Source organism: Hyperolius riggenbachi, chromosome 9, assembly GCF_040937935.1.
Source record: "Hyperolius riggenbachi isolate aHypRig1 chromosome 9, aHypRig1.pri, whole genome shotgun sequence".
Lineage (NCBI taxonomy): Eukaryota > Metazoa > Chordata > Amphibia > Anura > Hyperoliidae > Hyperolius > Hyperolius riggenbachi.
In genome coordinates, this window is record NC_090654.1 from 80,520,736 (window position 1) to 80,540,971 (window position 20,236).

At 48.5% G+C, this 20,236-nt stretch overlaps 1 protein-coding gene across 2 annotated transcripts in view; it reads right to left on the reverse strand.

Annotated features, from left to right (window-relative positions):
* The window catches only part of GRM7 (glutamate metabotropic receptor 7), a 730,291-nt gene that overhangs the window by 288,291 nt on the left and 421,764 nt on the right, over positions 1-20,236 (reverse strand). For both annotated transcript variants that reach the window (XM_068253109.1, XM_068253110.1), the window contains exon 7: positions 10,027-10,166. In XM_068253109.1, the coding sequence (XP_068109210.1) occupies positions 10,027-10,166 (140 nt within the window). The remainder of the gene's footprint in view (positions 1-10,026; positions 10,167-20,236) is intronic.

Below are 20,236 nucleotides of genomic sequence, written 5' to 3' on the forward strand. Positions count from 1 at the left end.
AACAGTGCAGGCAGAGTTTACTACAACCTATCCGAAAACTAAAAGTTTGAGAGTACGCTGTGCACTCAATCACATTAACAAAATTTCTCTATGAGGTTTCCTGCTGGATCCCCTAAAAGTAGGTTAGCGCTTGTTTTTTGTTTTTGTTTTTTTCATGTAAATCTAATGCATTTTTCTGAGTGTGGAAAAGACTTGCAGCACGCTGTTTTTTCCCACATGTCACATGTACCTTTCCACTGAAAAGCAGGACTGAGTTTGCATCTTCGTAGCTTATACACAGACGAACTGGCACTGTAAACCCTGCCCTTGGCCTAACCTGCAAATCCCAATAGGAACCAAACTACAAGTGTGCTGGCTTCCTCCGCTCCCTGGCCAGCCCAGCAGTCACCTTCCCCTGCCCAGCGTATGCGCGTTTACCATCCTGTAGCCATGTGCGGTTTTCTTTACCAATATTCTACTAGCAGCTATTCCCAGGGGCTTTTTTTGCATGTATGCCCCGGGCCTAGGTGATTGGGGTTACTTTAACATGCAGTGTGGGAACCTTTCTACACAGAGACACAGATACGGTAAAACTTGAGATAGGCCATAACCCCTTTCCCTTTAGCACCAAAACTATAAAATATGTTCTGGCTTGATTTCCACTTTAAATTTAATAGTGTATGGTAAATACAGTGGTTTGCAAAAGTATTCAGCCCCCTTGAAGTTTTCTAAATCCAATCGAGAATCTGTGGCAAGATCTGAAAACTGCTGTTCACAAACGCTGTCCATCTAATCTGACTGAGCTGGAGCTGTTTTGCAAAGAAGAATGGGCAAGGATTTCAGTCTCTAGATGTGTGAAGCTGGTAGAGACATACCCTAAAAGACTGGCAGCTGTAATTGCAGCAAAAGGTGGTTCTACAAAGTATTGACTCGGGGCTGAATAATTACGCACACCCCACTTTGCAGTTATTTATTTGTAAAAAATGTTTGGAAACATGTATGATTTTCGTTCCACTTCTCACATGTACACCACTTTGTATTGGTCTTTCACGTGGAATTACAATAAAATTGATTCATGTTTGTGGCTGTAATGTGACAAAATGTGGAAAACTTCAAGGGGGCCGAATACTTTTGCACACCACTGTATTTCCAAATTATAATGGAAACCCTTCTCCTCTGGCGACACCTTTACCTGCAGTACCTCTCCCCTCAAAATCTGCCAGGTTGTTTTGTAATTTGGACCCAAGAGTGGAATGGCTCAGCTGTTATCTTTCCACAGAAGGATCATGAAGTAAAATTTCTGTACAAAGTTGACCTTTCTGTCTTTACCAAAGGCTATAATTTAAGCCAATTTCGCCTGCTTTCCTTCAATACAAGATAACTGTTTTAGCGCACGTCTGGGACTCGTCCGCCTGCCTTCCATCCCTGGTTGTCTTATTATTCTAAATGGCTGAAACGCTTCCATGTCCTGTACTGAATCCTGGGTGACTGTGGTGGTGCAGAGTAGCCTGAGGAACCATATTTATGTCACCGCTGTGTTATTCCCTTCAATGACACGATATTACCTCGCTGAGGTGACGGAAGGTCTCATGTAAATGTCTTTCTGGCTACTTCTGCCATCCGTTGCGAATGATGGACAGCATATTGAGGCCGCAAGCGTGGTTCTTTAAGAGGTAAGAAAATTCAATTGCGCCACACGCCGGTCTGCCCGTAAGACTTAGGAAAATGGGTTTAATAAAAGCTTTGATGACAAAGGAAGGACAGATGAGCATCTTTAAGATCTCACCTGGGGGCTATTCGATATAACCACCATGTTTATACAAGCCTGGATGACCTTCCCTTTAAGGCAAATCTGTCACAGCGAGTGAAGCAAGATCACTGGCAGATCTGCAGAGCAGGCTGATAACATGGAGATGCTCTAAGAACTGGACAAATGCTGCAACTCCCGAGTAAGCAAAAGTAAAAAGTCAGCTTTCTAATGAGAAACAGTCAATGACATGCGAATAACCTTGTGTTGATGCATATTTTCAGCTATTTGTATGCAAGTGTATGCAGCTTGGAAGTGGACCATTTAAAGAGGAACTTTAACCAAGGATTGAACTTCTTTCCAATCAGTAGCTGATATCCCTCTTTCCCATGAGAAATCTCTACCTTTTCTCCAATAGATCATCGGCATCTGTTTGGCTGATATTGTAGTGAAGTGGCCCTCTGTGTGATTTCAGAGCCATGGCCATGACCGTTTCCTGCCTGTGAACCTTTTTGCATTGTGGGAAATAACAGTTTTTTTCCAAATGCCAAGCAAGCAATATTTCCCTTTGTGCATAGAACTCTCAGTAATGAACACCTGGCAGATCTAAAGATGTCCCCACCAGTGATACATATCAGAATGTAAATCAAGAAGATTTTACAATGGACAAACACTGACTAAATAATATTGTAAAAAAAATAAAATGAATAATAATACCTTTTATTCATTTTTTATTTCACTACATTTCCTCTTTAAAATGATTAGCTATTGGTCCTCTTCCAAGATGCATACAGTACATTTTTACACAATTAATATAAGATTTGCATCCACTCAAAACGGTGGAATAGTGGATAACATTACTGCCTAGCAGCACTGGGTTGCAGGGTGGTATGTGGACTAGCACACCAGCTGTCTATTTCTCTGCTGTCCTCATGGTTGCATGGAATTCTTCTTTGTATTCCTCCCCCCCCCCCCAAAAAAAAAAAGAAGAAGAAAAGAAAACATTAATCAGCTCCCTTTAAAACTGACCCTATGGAATGGACATTAGATTGAGAATGTTAGGAATTACATTGTGAGCACCTGTGAGGGACAGATTGTGTCATAATTATATGGTCACAGAGGGCGTTGCATTCATGGTAACTCCAGAAACACATCTCAATAGGAAAGCAGCGCTGCACATTATCAGCACATTACATCGCTTACAGTGAAGCATGCAGTCAGTGCAAAGTATGCTTCACTGTTAACGCACACATTTAGCGGGAACACACTGCATTATGATGCCGTACGCAACTACCCTGCTCCTGCCACACTCTGGACATTGCATAAGAGGTGCATTGCAGTGTGGCAAGCCATGCTACAATTGACAATCAAAACTGCAATGCACCACTGCGAACAGGGCCGGAGCTCTGGAAAGGCCACAAAGGCCTGGGCCTTGGGCAGCTGCAACACAAAGGGCACCTGGACATGAAAGAGGGGTTGCTACATATGAAAAAGGAGGCTGAACATGAAAAAGAGAAACTGATGCCCAAGGGATTTTCATGAAACGAGGCTACTGTACATGGATGATAAACATGGAAGAGGGGGCTGCACATGGAATGGGAGGGGCTGCTGTACATGGATGATAAACATGGAAGAGGGGGCTGCACATGGAATGGGAAGGGCTGCAGTACATGGATGATACACATGGAAGAGGGGGCTGCACATGGAATGGGAGGGGCTGCAGTACATGGATGATACACATGGAAGAGGGGGCTGCACATGGAATGGGAGGGGCTGCAGTACATGGATGATAAACATGGAAGAGGGGGCTGCACGTGGAATGTGAGGGGCACTGCTGTACATGGATGATAAACATGGAAGAGGGGGCTGCACATGGAATGGGAGGGGCTGCAGTACATGGATGATAAACATGGAAGAGGGGGCTGCACATGGAATGGGAGGGGCTGCTGTACATGGATGATACACATGGAAGAGGGGGCTGCACATGGAATGGGAGGGGCTGCTGTACATGGATGATACACATGGAAGAGGGGGCTGCACATGGAATGGGAGGGGCAGCTGTACATAGATGATACACATGGAAGAGGGGGCTGCACATGGAATGGGAGGGGCTGCAGTACATGGATGATAAACATGGAAGAGGGGGCTGCACATGGAATGGGAGGGGCTGCTGTACATGGATGATACACATGGAAGAGGGGGCTGCACATGGAATGGGAGGGGCTGCTGTACATGGATGATACACATGGAAGAGGGGGCTGCACATGGAATGGGAGGGGCTGCTGTACATGGATGATACACATGGAAGAGGGGGCTGCACATGGAATGGGAGGGGCTGCTGTACATGGATGATACACATGGAAGAGGGGGCTGCACATGGAATGGGAGGGGCTGCAGTACATGGATGATACACATGGAAGAGGGGGCTGCACATGGAATGGGAGGGGCTGCTGTACATGGATGATGCACATGGAAGAGGGAGCTGCACATGGAATGGAAGGGGCTGCATACATGGATGATGCACATGGAAGAGGGGGCTGCACATGGAATGGGAGGGGTGCTGCTGCACATGCAAGGGCCTGTAAAGTGCTGTGGCAGATGTAAGCTCTATATACTGTAAATACTAACTAAAGCTATAAGCATCTCATTAACCTTCTTGACTTGTAATCTCCAAATAGGATAAAGTAGCATGGAGCCTGGAGGTCTGGACACTGTCAGGCTCACTGTAAATATCATCTCTTTATGTAATTAGTGAACTGCTATGTGCCTACGTTATTTCATCACCATGATTAACCCCCTTTAAAGAGTATATAGGTAGTCCCCGGTTAACGATATATATATATATTTATTTAAATAGTGTTGAAATAATACTCACAAAGGCGGGTTGTAGAAGGGCAACCGACCACTGCAGGCAGGTGCCTTAGACCGCTCGGCCACACTACCTACCCAAGGTAGTGTGGCCGGGCTTTCTAAGGCGCTAGATTAAGGCTCCAGTCTCTTTTGAGGCGTGGGTTCAAATCCCACCACTGCCAGTGTACTTCACTGCAGGCTGGTGAAGATGCACAAACCCGACTCCATTTGGGGTACCAGGAGACCTGGCGAAGGTCGCTCTCTTGAATAAACTCTTACACACTGGCAAACTAGGTTGTGACAGAGACCACCAGTGGTCAGGTGTAGGAGCACCCCACGAATGGGGTGAGACACAGTAAAAAGGGGGTAAAGAGGCGCCCAAGGAGAATAAAATACATTAACCACCTTAGCGGTATGGACGAGCTCAGCTCGTCCATTACCGCCAGAGGGTGCCGCTCAGGCCCTGCTGGGCCGATTTTGATAAAATAAAAAGCAGCACACGCAGCCGGCACTTTGCCAGCCGCGTGTGCTGCCTGATCGCCGCCCGAGCCCTGCGCAGCCGGAACAAATAGTTCCGGCCAGCGCTAAGGGCTGGATCGGAGGCGGCTGACGTCAGGACGTCGGCTGACGTCCATGACGTCACTCCGCTCGTCGCCATGGCGACGAGGGAAGCCAAACAAGGAAGGCTGCTCGTTGCAGCCTTCCTTGTTACTTATGCTTGCCGGAGGCGATCGGAAGAACGCCTCCTGAGCGCCCTCTAGTGGGCTTTCATGCAGCCAACTTACAGTTGGCTGCATGGAATATTTTTTTTTAATTAAAAAAAAATCCCTCCCGCAGCCGCCCTGGCGATCTTAATAGAACGCCAGGGTGGTTAAAAGCAACTAAAATATAAATGAGGTGGCTTACCTCAATGATAACACACCCTAAGCTAAATAAAGTGCCACTAAATGCCGGTAGCCGGATTCAGGGTATCCAGCTACCGGCATTTAGTGGCACGTTATTTGGCCTGAGGAAGTGGTCGAGTTCCCACGAAACGCGTTGCCTGTGCTTTTTTTTTTTTTACTAATAAATATCCATTCCTACATGGGTGTGTCATCACTGAGGTAAGCCACCTCATTTATTTATATTTTAGTTGCTTTTAATGTATTTTATTCATCTCGGGAGCCTCTTTACCCCCCTTTTTAATGTACAAGAGGCATTATTGTGTGTGTGTGAAGGGGGGGGGGGGGCATTTCTCATCTTTTATTTACATTTGAGCAAAAAGTGACCAGTCCAAAATAACCCAGGGTAGGGAAGTGGTTTATAATACATTGTTCAGATAGGCCCTCATATTATATAAATGTAGGTCTATTGGAGATTGTGTTACAAGGTTGCACAATGTACAGTATAGTCAGAGAATATAGCTGCAACTTGTCTTCACATGAATTCATGTTTTATTATTATTGTGGTATATTTACGTAGTGCTGCTGACATCTTCTGCCATGCTTTTAGATAGTGTTTATAGTTATGCCACTAACTGTCCTAGAGAGGAGCTCCCAACAGTCAGTCTTATTGTTCCAAATTACTGCAGCTAAAAATGGAACAATCAAATCCTACTGATGTGGAATTTGATTGGTCCATTTTTATGCTGCCTAAACTTGCATACAAAATTGGCATTATGCTGAATCAGCATTTCTTGCATCTCACCTACCTATAGTAGTCTAAAGCTAAAGTCAATTTTTTTTCAGGGTTTCTTATCAGATGCAGCCCAAAACAGCTATGGCACATTACAGCTGCTTGTTCATAGTTGTACTGGTTGATTCCATTAGATACCATGATTATTTTTAAGAGCAGCTACAACTGCATAGCAACTGCTGGAGAGACTAGTCACAGATACTAAAGGGTGTATTAACTTAATAAAGATAAAACTGCTGAGCATATAGAGCGCACAGAAACTTTACTGGTACGTCCAACAGTTACATAGCGCACATTGGGCAATTAGTGTAACCCATGTTTCCTAGGTAACGCATACGTTGCCTAGGTACCGCACGCTATGCAAGTAAAATTCCACACAAAGCACTGTCCAGTCTGATTTACAGTAGATATTTGTTCCCACCTGACTGACAATGGCTACCGAGAACCTGTTAAACATTCCTGATTTTGAGGCAGTGGAGGGATTTTGCAAGATCTAATAGAACTGTTTAAATCTGCTCAGACTCAATTACTTCTATTGAACTATGTGTAGAAGCATCTTCCGGGGACTTCAAGGAAACCTCTAGTGGAAAGACTATAAAGGCCTGCTATCTTTATATTCTCTCTGTATATACAGATCCTCGGCCTCTATGCTCTGTGGTTTTCTATGTCACTGACTAAGAACAAGTATGCAGATCATTGGTGCTGCTCTTACTGGTGAGTATGTGGTATTGCAGTGCCGCATCGGTTGACCACCGGGATAAGACACTGTGTATTAGTAAAATATTGGCTTACCTAGCACCTAACCTTAAAGCCTCCTAATACCTGAATCTATACCCCCTGGAGGTGCCTAACCTTAACTCTCCCTGCCTAATGCCTATCCTTAACTAACCCGTAAAAGTGCTCAACACTAATTTAATTGTGGTGCCCAAACTACCAATAGTTGTAGCTATGATTGTCTAGGACCATTAAACTCTATGTCGTAGCTAATCGGTAACTACTCACATCGGGCACCTAGATCACCGACTGGGCGCCCGATTGCCAATATTCAACCCGGACGTCTATGAGACGCCTGCAGGTCGTGGTGTTGAAACAATTTGACCTGCTACTTGTTGCATGCTTGTTCCAGGTGATTGACTCAGACACTAATAATGCTAAAAATTAGGCAATTGCCATTCTTTCAAAGGGAATAAAGAAGTCAGCCTCCATATTCCTCTCACTACAGCTACTGAGATCTCTCTCTCATCCTCTTTTCATATCCCTGACTTGGGTATTCCTGCCCACCTTAGAGTGGTCTCACTCTTCGTATTCCTTACTGCAGGGTGAGGTGGAAGTATACATAAGAAGGCGACTTGAAATTCGGGCACCTAGGTTAGCCGATAGAAGAATATTGGAAAAAATACCGATATTCCACTATCAAAGTGTAAAGAAGGATCGTAAAAATATCGGTATTAAATACTCCCCTAACCAACGCCCTCCTCCCCCACGTCCTGCACAGACTCCCTTTTTGATGCCTAACCCTAATCCCCCCCCACACACAAACAAACACCCTACCTGACTCCTTAACATAGGCCCCCTCCCCTCCCCCCACCCCCCATTGTACAAACAGCCTGCCTGATGCCTAACCTTAACCACCTCCCCTGCACAAATATTCTTCCCGATGCCCAAACAACCCCCCTCCCCCAAAAAACACCCTACTTGACGCCCAACCTCCCTCTCTCCGCACAGTTAGCATTCCTAATGCCTGAAGGTGGCCACACACCATACAATTTTTTAAATATCTGTTCAATTCAAGAATTGCAATCAAAATTTTCTGACTGATTGTAACAGTTCAAAAATATGACCAATGTACCACACACACACACAAGTTCAGTTTTTCACCAGTTATGATAAAAATGATTGGAAACTCTGAGAAAATTGCTAAGGTGTGTATATTAATAAATTGACAATCCAGCACACACCATACAATCTTTAGAAAAATTGAACAAACATTTCCAGCATTCCAGACCGATCAAAATCGATAAAAAGGCAAATCCGATTGGATTTTTCAGTCGAATGAAAAAAAAAAAGCTTTCGATTTTTTCAGAAGATCCAATCATATTTATCGAATTGCCATAAAATCGGATCATTTTATTGTATCGTGTGTGGCCACCTTAAAGAGAATCTGTACTCTAAAATTCTTACAATAAAAAGCATACCATTCTATTCATTATGTTCTCCTGGGCCCCTCTGCGCTGTTTCTGCCACTCCCTGCTGCAATCCTGGCCTGTAATTGCCGTTTTTATCCAGTGTTTACAAACAAAAGACAGAGCAAGTGATACGCTGAGAGTAAGCTCAGTGTATGTCATACAGAGTGTGTAGGGGGCCTGGAGAGGGTGTGTATAGCTTCTGCCAATGACAAGCAGTGCAGCACATTCCACACATTCCAGCCTTAGCCGACAGAGCCGACAGAGGAGAGAAGATTAGATCATATAACAGAGATAACACAGCCACTGTGCAACTAGGAATGCTGCAGTTAGACAGAGCACATTAGAACAGGTATAGGAACTTATAGGATAGCAGAAATAAGGATGAAAATTTTGTTACAGAGTCTCTTTAAGTCTAACCCGCCTGCAGAGGCAGCTTACCTGATGCCTAAATCTAATGACCCCCGCACAAATACCCTTACTGACAGCAATCCATAATTTCCTATTGGTGTTATTTCAATAGGCACCTATGGTGCTGCCCCCAAACTTCCCCTGCTAGCAGGCCTGCTTTGGAGATGGAACCCCTTGAAACAGGTGCAGGAGTGGCTCACACCTGTTAAGTCAAATGCCGATTTTCCTCAAGTGAAAGGGACTGTTTCCACTACACGTAGATTTTGGGTGCAGAAAAATTGACTCCGATGAAAGCCTATGGGCCTGTTTCCACTAAACGTGAATTTTCTGATGCAGATTTCCCTTAGGCATTCATTGGAGTCAATTTTCTGCATCCAGAATCCGTGTGTAGTGGAAATAGGCCCTTAACTCCCAAAAAAATGAGTTTCACTTACCTGTGGCTTCTACCAGCCCCCTGCAGCCATCCAGTGCCATCGCAGTCACTCACAGCTCCTACGTTCCCTTGCCACCAGCTAGTTTCGTTTTTGCTGACTCGGAGTCGGCGGGCTGCCACGCGTACCTTTGCACGCATTCTCGCTGGCGTAGGAAGCTATCGCGGACATCCGCATGTATCTTTGTACGCATCGCAGATGCAACGCATCCGCAATAGCGTCCTGCAAGTTCGAGTCGGCAAAAACGAAACTATCGGGCGGCGGGGGACCAGAGAAGCCGTGAGTAACTGCGAGGGCACAGGATGGCTGCAAGGGGCTGGTAGAAGCTCCAGGTAAGGGAAACTCATTTTTTTTTTTGAGTTAAGGTTCCCTTTAAGTGTTAAAGGAAACCTAAACTGAGAAAGATATGGATTTTTCCTTTTAAAATAATACCAGTTGCCTGACTCTCCTGCTGATCATGTGCTGCTAATACTTTTAGCCACAGCCCCTCAACAAGCATGCAAATCAGGTGCTCTGACTGAAGTCAGACTGGATTAGCTGCATGCTTGTTGCAGGTGAGAGATCCAGATACTACTGCAGCAAAGAGATCAACAGGACTGACAAGCAGCTGGTATTGTTTAAAAAGAAACATCCAAATCCCTCTCAGTTAAGGTTCCCTTTAAGCCTGTCCGGCATGTTCGAAATAGCTGAAATATTACATTTTGGCAGAGTGACCCTTTAAGCCAAAAGAACTGTGTTTGTCAGGACTTACATTAAGCTGCAGTTCATCTGTCCACTGTCCAATGAGGCGATAGCCTGGAGAGCTCTCATTTCCTCTCTGGTACTGGAAGATGTCATACCGTCCCAGCGCATCGCCATTCTTATTAAACAAAACCGGGGTTCCAGCACTACCTGTATAGGCAAAAAAATAACATGAATTAAATAATGTCTCCATTACAATTTTAGGAGTGTAAGGGAGCTGGGAGGGAATGTCAAGCATGGTAGAAACAGGAAGGAGTTAGTGTGGAATCAATGGAATAATCCCTTGTAAAGAAGCATCAGGCTCACCATGGGCTGGGATGTGCAGCAACACAGCAAAACTGATAGAACTCTGCTGGCTCAGCTAGCAGGGGTGCTGCTAAGGTTTTTGTGGCCACAAGCAGCACATAATTTGTGGCCCTTCCCCACCCACTTCCAGTTAGTGGCCCTTCTCTTGTAATAATAGGTAGCCAAAGCTGCCCAAAGCAGGTAGCACTCCAGCATAGCTAGGGATCGAGTATAGGTAGCCATCCCCAGTATAGGTAGCCAAGGGGCCAGGGTATAGGTAGACAAGCTGTCCTCCCTCCAGTATAGGTAGCTATCCCCAGTATATGTAGCCAAGGTGCCCCTCCAGTATAGATAGCCACCACCAGTATATGTAGCCAAGGTGCCCCCCCCCCTCCAGTATAGGTAGCTACCCCCAGTATAGGTAGCCAAGGTGTCCCCCCTCCAGTATAGGTAGCCAATGTGTCCCCCCTCCAGTATAGGTAGCTACCCCCAGTGTGGGTAATCAAGGTGTCCCCCTTCCAGTATAGGTAGTCAACCCTAGTATAGGTAGCCAAGGTGTCCCCCTTCCAGTATAGGTAGTCAACCCTAGTATAGGTAGCCAAGGTGTCCCCCTTCCAGTATAGGTAGTCAACCCTAGTATAGGTAGCCAAGGTGTCCCCCTTCCAGTATAGGTAGTCAACCCTAGTATAGGTAGCCAAGGTGTCCCCCTTCCAGTATAGGTAGTCAATCCTAGTATAGGTAGCCAAGGTGTCCCCCTTCCAGTATAGGTAGTCAACCCTAGTATAGGTAGCCAAGGTGTCCCCCTTCCAGTATAGGTAGTCAACCCTAGTATAGGTAGCCAAGGTGTCCCCCTTCCAGTATAGGTAGTCAACCCTAGTATAGGTAGCCAAGGTGTCCCCCTTCCAGTATAGGTAGTCAATCCTAGTATAGGTAGCCAAGGTGTCCCCCTTCCAGTATAGGTAGTCAACCCTAGTATAGGTAGCCAAGGTGTCCCCCTTCCAGTATAGGTAGTCAACCCTAGTATAGGTAGCCAAGGTGTCCCCCTTCCAGTATAGGTAGTCAACCCTAGTATAGGTAGCCAAGGTGTCCCCCTTCCAGTATAGGTAGTCAATCCTAGTATAGGTAGCCAAGGTGTCCCCCTTCCAGTATAGGTAGTCAACCCTAGTATAGGTAGCCAAGGTGTCCCCCTTCCAGTATAGGTAGTCAACCCTAGTATAGGTAGCCACGGTGTCCCCCTTCCAGTATAGGTAGTCAACCCTAGTATAGGTAGCCAAGGTGTCCCCCTTCCAGTATAGGTAGTCAACCCTAGTATAGGTAGCCAAGGTGTCCCCCTTCCAGTATAGGTAGCCAAGGTGTCCCTCCAGTATAGGTAGCCAAGGTGTCCCCCCCCCCTCTCCAGTATCGGTAGCTACCCCCAGTATGGGTAATCAAGGTGTACCAGGTGTACCAGTATAGGTAGTCAACCCCAGTATAGGTAGCCTAGGTGCCTCCCCTGTATAGGTAGCCAATGTGTCCCCCCTCCAGTATAGGTAGCTACCCCCAGTATAGGTAGGAAAGCCCCCCCCCCCCTTCCCCCAGTATATGTGGCCAAGGTTTCCCCTAATATAGATAGTCACCCCAGCTGTCAGGAAGGGTATATAGTTTCCTGCTGCCTTACCCTATTCCCAACATTCCCACATCAGCGCAGTGACCCGAAGACAGGAAAGCAGCACACTTCCAAAATAGGAATGAGCAATGGCCTCACTTTGCGGTCACTGTGCATGAGTGACAGCGAGGCAGCAGCGTCCATACAAGTCACAGACATAGCGGCCCTGGCAGCATGGGAGGTCCCTGCTGTGGATGAGGCACCGAGCAACTGCTTGGGCTGCCTGGGCCTAGCAGCACCCCTGTCAGCTAGGATGAAATTCTTATGACAGATAAACAAGATTACCCTATAGTGAGAGAGATATGAAGGCTGCCATATTTTCTTCAATACACAATGCCAGTTGCCTGGCTGCCCTGATAATCCTCTGCCTTCAATACTGAAAGCTACAAACCCCAAACATGTGTGAAAATCAGGTGCTCTTAGTAAATTCATATTATAATTGATAATTTATAAAGGGGCATCATCTTCTGTGATGCTGTACAATGAAAGAAACAAACAGAAACATAATATACAAACATTGGTATACGTGGTAATATAGACTTTGATACATAATATAGAAGCAGTCGGCGGACCATTAAATACGTTGCAGGGACAATTATACAATGATCAACAAACCCTACAGCATTTTATAAGACACAAAAGAGAGAGAGCCCTGCCCTTGCGAGCTCACAATTTAAAGGAATAGGGAGGAAACAAGAGGCGGGGAAATACATAAGGTTTACATCCTGGGTAAATGGTTGACCGCATTCAGACAATATCGTAGATATCTGCAGGAAAGCCAGGCAACAAGGATTGTTTAAATGAAATAAACGTGGCAACCTCCGTTCAATACAGGGTCACTTAAAAGTAATACTGGCATATACTGTAAATGATGGTCAAACAATGATTCATAAAATCTTTTAATGTCCCTCCTACCAAAAATAAGTGTATATCCTCGAATCTAAGTCAACCTCATGTATAAGTCGGCCCCACATCTGACCCTCTTAAAGGGATACTGTAGGGGGGTCAGGGGAAAATGAGCTGAACTTACCCGGGGCTTCTAATGGTCCCCCGCAGACACCCTGTGCCCGCGCAGCCACTCCCCGATGCTCCGGCCCCGCCCCCAGTTCACTTCTGGAATTTCTGACTTTAAAGTCAGAAAACCACTGCGCCTGCGTTGCTGTGTCCTTGATCCCGCTGATGTCACCAGGAGTGTACTGCGCAGGCCCAGACCATACTGGGCCTGCGCTGTGCGCTCTTGATGACATCAGCGGGATCGAGGACACGGCAACGCAGGCGCAGTGGTTTTCTGACTTTAAAGTCAGAAATTCCAGAAGTGAACTGGAGGCGGGGCCGGAGCATCGGTGAGTGGCTGTGCCAACACAGGATGTCTGCGGGGAACCATTAGAAGCCCCGGGTAAGTTCAACTCATTTTCCCCTGACCCCCCTACAGTATCCCTTTAAGCTGGATTTTATACTGACTCAAGTATAAGTCTACCCAGCAAAGTTAATGGCTGCACTTGGGGACTGGGAGGAATTAACAGCTGCACTTGGGATGCTTACTGCACCTCCTGTGTCTCCGGTAATTGGCCCTGTTCTTTACATCCTGGCCGGCGTAATTGGTGCCCTCTGACCCGGACGTACTATGCTGCGCATGCGCACTATGTCTGCTTTGGTAGCTACAGGTGCCCCCTTAGTATTAGATAGCGAGAAAGACCCTAAATATTAAGTAGCTAGAGGTGCAACTGAGTATTAGGTAGCTAGAGGTGCCCCTGACTGAAAGGTGATCTGGTCAGTGAAATACTGAGATCTGGGTGAGTAACCTCTCATTTACGCTCTGCTTGGGGCCCTGCATAGGGAGGGAGGCACTCGGGGAGGGGAGTGAGCCGCCTTTCCATCATCAGGCACCTGTAGGCACATGCCTACAGTGCCTTATGGTAAAATCCAGCCCTGGCTTCTTGTGACCGTGCTCCCCGGTGACCCCATATGATGCACACGCGCACTCCCAACACAGCCCGAGCGCATTTCACCCCAAGCAAATGTCCGGGTCAGAAGGAATCAACTACGCAGACCAGGATGTAAAGAATGGGGCGAATTGGAGGAAACTGGAGGGTAAAGCTGGGACACGAGAGGTGCGGTGAGCATCTGCACAACTCCCACACACACAGTAGGATTCATTTTTTTCAGATATTATAAGCACCAAGGTATCCTTTAAGGGTGCAAATACACATCCAGTTTTGGTTGACCAATCTTTGGCCAAATTTACCACTTCCATGTAGTATAAGGGCCAACTGATTTTGAATACAATTTATCTATTGTATTTATAAAGCGCCAACATATTACGCAGTGCTGGAATATAATGAGCAGATTGAGCAGGTAAGCTCTCCTACTACATGGAAGTGGTGAAATTGATCAATCAAATTTGGATATGTGTGTGCACGGCCAGACATGGCTGTGTTGCAGTTTTGTTGTACCTGCATTTTGTTGTGAACAACATAAAACATAATTACAAGAAGCTTCTTTAACACACAAGTTCACATTCATTGTACCGTATCTCTAAAAACAGCTCATTAGCAGCTTCAATAGAGTTGTCTCATTGAGAAAAGTGCACTACTTTTGACCTCAGTCGGCAGAACTTGTTGTGCTGTAAATTCTTGGATAGAGATGGCCCGAACGGTTCGCGATTGCGGAGAACCACGAACTTTTGCGGAAGTTTGATTCGCCCCCATAGTGCATCATTAGGGTCAACTTTGACCTCTACATCACAGTCAGCAGGCACATTGTAGCCAATCAGGCTACACTCACTCCTGGAGTCCCACCCCCCCGATTTTAAAAGGCAGGTAGCGTCAGGCATTGGACTCACTCGTGTGCCTGCAGTAAATAGAGAAGGGAGAGCTGCTGCTGCACAGAGCTATAGGGAAAGCTTAGTTAGGCTCTTGTAGGCTTGTTCGCTTGCTCCTTGCTGATTCCTATTGCTAAAGAAAAGCACCCCTCAACAGCTCTTTTGAGAGCTAATCTTGTTCTTGTGATCTATTTTTTTTTTTTTTTTTGGCCCACTTGCATTATATACTGTACATCCCTGTCAGTCAGTCGCAGCTGGCCTTTGTCCCCTTGGTGGTAATTCCTACTGTGCCACTGCCAGTCCCAGCACATTCAATGAGTGACTACCTGTGTGTGTGACAGGCAGCTGCATATTTGTAATCCCAATCACTGCACCTGTTCACTGTTCAGTGCACCTACCTACTTATACCTACATGAGCGCACGCATTGTTAATACCACCAGCCATTGCACCTTTTCACAGTACCTGTGTATGTGTGTGACAGGCAGCTGCAAATTTGTAATCCCAATCACTGCACCTCTTCACTGTTAAGTGCACATACCTACCTATACCTACGTGAGCGCATGCATTGTTTATACCACCAGTCGTTGCACCTGTTCATTGTACCCGTGTGTGTGTGTGACAGGCAGCTGCACATTTATAATCCCAATCACTGCAGTGCATACCTGTAACCTGTTCAGTGTACCTACGTGAGCGCAAGCAGTGTAATATACCACCAGTCACTGCACCTGTTCACGGTACCTGTGTGTGACAGCTGCACATTTGTAATACCAATCCCTGCATACCTGTTCACTGCACCTGTGTGACCGCACGCTGTTTAGTATACCAGTCCGTGCATACCGGTTAACTGCACCTGTGTGACAGCTGCACATTGTATTGTAATACCAGTCACTTCATACCTTTCACTGCATCTGTGTGACTGCACATTGTATTAGTCAAGTCAGTGCATACCTTTCACTTCATCCCCCCAATATGGACAAAACAACAGGCAGAGGCAGACCCAGAGGCAGGCCACCCGGCAGGTCTGTTTGAGGTCGTGCTGACGAGATTTAGTGCGGCCCTGGCCCAAAGTACAGTGCTCAGAAGAAGGCACGTTCCATCAACTCCCAAGATTGTCAGGAGGTGGTTGACTATTTAACACAGAACACCTCATCTTCCGCAGCAACCAGCGCTACTACAAGCACCACATCCGCTACATTGGACACTTCGCAGGAGTTATTTGGTGGGGAAATCACTGATGCACAGCCATTATTGTTACAACCAGATGAAGGCGCTAAGCAAGTTACACCACCTCATATGTCTAAGTTAGGCAACACTATGGATGTAACATGTGAGTAGGAGGATGATGAAGTACCTGCTGTTGGTGCAGTTTTGGAGGTGTTTGGTACAAGCAAAGCTGGGAAGGATGATGATGATGATTATGATGATACGGATGCCACGTGGGTTCCCAATACAGGAGATGAACAGGGGGACAGTTCAGAGGGGGAGTCAGAGAGGAGTAGAGGGAGACAAGTTGCTGAAAGAAGCAGGGGGAGCTTGTCATCAGAAATAGCTGGTGGCAGTGTCCAACGCCATGTATCGCCACCTATGGACAGCCAGCCAACATGCCCTTCAACGTCAACTGCTGATGCCACCATAGTGTCCACACCCCAGGGTGGCTCAGCAGTGTGGAATTTTTTTTGTGTGTATACCAAAGATCAGAGCAATGCCATCTGTACTCTCTGCCACCAAAAATTGAGCCAACAAAGGCAAACACCCACGTAGGGACAACTGCCTTACGAAAGCACATGCAGAAAAGGCACAAACTGCAATGGGAAGATCACCTGAGCAAAAGCAGCACACAAAAGCAAAGCCACCCTCCTTCTCTTCTTCCTCCTTCAGGTGCATCATCATCTTCAGCCGCTTTCTCCCATGCACCTTCACAATCACAGCCACCCTCCTCCACTCCGCCTCTCACCTTGAGCGGTTCCTGCTCCTCTGCCCCCAGCATCAGCCAGTTGTCCGCGAGGGAAATCTTTGAGCGGAAGAAGCCAATGTCTGCCAGTCACCCCCTTGCCCGGCATCTGACAGCTGGCTTGGCGGAACTGTTATTCTGCCAGCTGTTACCATACCAGCTGGTGGACTCTGAGGCCTTTCGAAAATGTGTGGCCATTGGGACACCGCAGTGGAAGATACCAGGCCACAATTATTTCTCAAAAAAGGCGATACCCAAACTGTACCGGGAAGTAGAAAGGCAAGTGGTGTCATCTCTGGCACACAGCGTTGGGTCAAGGCAGTGGCGTCCCTACCATGGGGCGGCCAGGAGCGCTCCGCTCCAGGTGTCAGCTCCAAGGGGGGTGTCATCAAGGCCTCCCCAGAAGCCTTGATGACACAGGAGGGGAAGCAGCGCTGAAGGAGGGGTGGCAGCGTCGGCGGGGAGGGGGGAAATACCCCCCCCCATCTCCCTCACCTGGGTCCCCTCCTTCGGCGCTTCCCCTCCACGGGCGCCGGCAACGGGCACTGACAGGGCGGCTGATAGCCGCCCTCAGTTTACCCGAGCAGGGCTACGGGAAGATGGCCGCCGAAGCCCGCACTGGAGACAAAAATAGACGGCAAGATGGCCGCCGACGCCATCTTGCCGTCTATTTTTGTCTCCAGTGTGGGCTTCGGCGGCCATCTTCCCGTAGCCCTGCACTGATGACGCAGCAGGAGACGGCGCGGGACATTCAAGAGGAGCTGCGGAGGCTGCCTGGGACTCGGAAGAGAGGTTTCATCTGCAGGTAAGGTTTTTTTCTTTTACAGGTGCACCGGCCCGGCCACCCACCGCTGCTGCCCACCTACCCACCACTGCTGCCCACCACCTACCCACCACTGCTGCCCACCTACCCACCAGGCTACCCACCACTGCTGCCCACCTACCCACCACTGCTGCCCACCTACCCACCACTGCTGCCCACCTACCCACCGCTGCTGCCCATCTACCCACCACTGCTGCCCACCACCTACCCACCACTGCTGCCCACCTACCCACCACTGCTGCCCACCTACCCACCAGGCTACCCACCACTGCTGCCCACCTACCCACCACTGCTGCCCACCTACCCACCGCTGCTGCCCACCTACCCACCAGGCTACCCAGCAGGCTACCCACCGCTGCTGCCCACCTGCCCACCGCTGCTGCCCACCTGCCCACCGCTGCTGCCCACCTACCCACCACTGCTAGCAGGCTACCCACCACTGCTGCCCACCACCTACCCACCGCTGCTGCCCACCTACCCACCGCTGCTGCCCACCTACCCACCAGGCTACCCAGCAGGCTGCCCACCTACCCACCAGGCTACCCACCACTGCTGCCCACCTACCCACCACTGCTGCCCACCTACCCACCACTGCTGCCCACCTACCCACCGCTGCTGCCCACCTACCCACCACTGCTGCCCACCACCTACCCACCACTGCTGCCCGCCTACCCACCAGGCTACCCACCGCTGCTGCCCACCTACCCACCACTGCTGCCCACCTACCCACCACTGCTGCCCACCTACCCACCAGGCTACCCACCACTGCTGCCCACCTACCCACCACTGCTGCCCACCTACCCACCGCTGCTGCCCACCTACCCACCAGGCTACCCAGCAGGCTACCCACCGCTGCTGCCCACCTGCCCACCGCTGCTGCCCACCTGCCCACCGCTGCTGCCCACCTACCCACCACTGCTAGCAGGCTACCCACCACTGCTGCCCACCACCTACCCACCGCTGCTGCCCACCTACCCACCGCTGCTGCCCACCTACCCACCAGGCTACCCAGCAGGCTGCCCACCTACCCACCAGGCTACCCACCACTGCTGCCCACCTACCCACCACTGCTGCCCACCTACCCACCACTGCTACCCAGCAGGCTGCCCACCTACCCACCAGGCTACCCAGCAGGCTGCCCACCTACCCACCACTGCTGCCCACCTACCCACCACTGCTACCCAGCAGGCTGCCCACCTACCCACCAGGCTACCCAGCAGGCTGGCCACCTACCCACCACTGCTGCCCCCCTACCCACCATGCTACCCACCTACCCACCACTGCTGCCCACCTACCCACCAGGCTACCCAGCAGGCTACCCACCACTGCTGCCCCCCTACCCACCACTGCTACCCAGCAGGCTGCCCACCTACCCACTAGGCAATCAGGCTGCTCACCCTTCACCACCTACCCACCAGGCTATCAGCTTGCCAACACTCAAATCTGCTACCGATATTGTGTATTTTGTGGTCAGATCTGCTACCGACATTGTGTATTTTGTGGTCAGTTTAACTACCGTCATTATGTATTTTGTGGTCAGTTTAACTACCGTCGTGTATTTTGTGGTCAGTTTAACTACCGTCATTGTGTATTTTGTGGTCAGTTTAACTACTGATATTGTGTATTTTGTGGTGAAATCTGGTGCTGACATTGTGTATGTTCTGGTCAAATCTACCGCAAGATTGAATGATTTTTTTCTGGTCAAATCTGCCGACATGATTGAATGTATTTTCTTGTGAAATCTGCTCACATAACGTGTAATGTCTGGTGAAATGTTCTCGCATTACGTGTATTTTATGTTGAAAGCTTCTGACATTTTGTGTATTTTCTGGAGAAAAGCTGCGCAATGATGTGAATTTTCTGGAGAAAGGTTGACTAAAACTTGGGTGCACTTTTAAATTAGCTCCGCCCCATCCGGTCATAGCCACGGTGTACCGTGGGGGGGGGGGTGTCTTTCAATACCTAGGGTCAAGGGTCCATCTGACCACGGATGCTTGGTCTGCCAAGCACAGTTAGGGCAGGTACATTACTTACACAGCCCATTGGGCCAACCTGGTGACCGATGGCAAGCAGGGAGTACGTGGCTGTGGAGCAGACCAACTTGTGACACCTCCACGGCTTGCAGGCAGGCCTGCTGCCACTTTCTCTCCTTCTTCTCCTATTCCTCATGCTACATCCTCTTCGCTGTCATCCTCCTCTTCCTTGGCTGAGTGGCAGTGCAACTCTACTGGTGCTGCGATCTCCTCTCCAGCTACACAGCCCCAGCTCCCCAGGGCCTATGCTGCATGCCAGGTACGACGGTGTCACGCCATCTTAGACATGTCTTGCCTCAAAGCGGAGAGTCACACTGGAGCAGCTCTCCTGGCTGCTCTGAACAAATAGGTGGATCAGTGGCTGACCCCGCACCAACTGGAGATCGGCAACGTGGTGTGTGACAACGGCAGCAATTTCATTTCAGCTTTGAATTTGGGAAAGTTGACACATGTAACCTGCATGGCACATATGCTCAATCTCATAATCCAGAGATTTGTGTGTAAGTACCCAGGCTTACAGGACGTCCTGGAGCAGGCCAGGAAGTTGTGTGGGCATTTCAGGCGGTCTTACACGACCATGGCATGCTTGGCCAATATTCAGCGGAGAAACAACTTGCCGGTGAGACGCTTGATTTGCGATAGCCCGACTCGCTGGAATTCG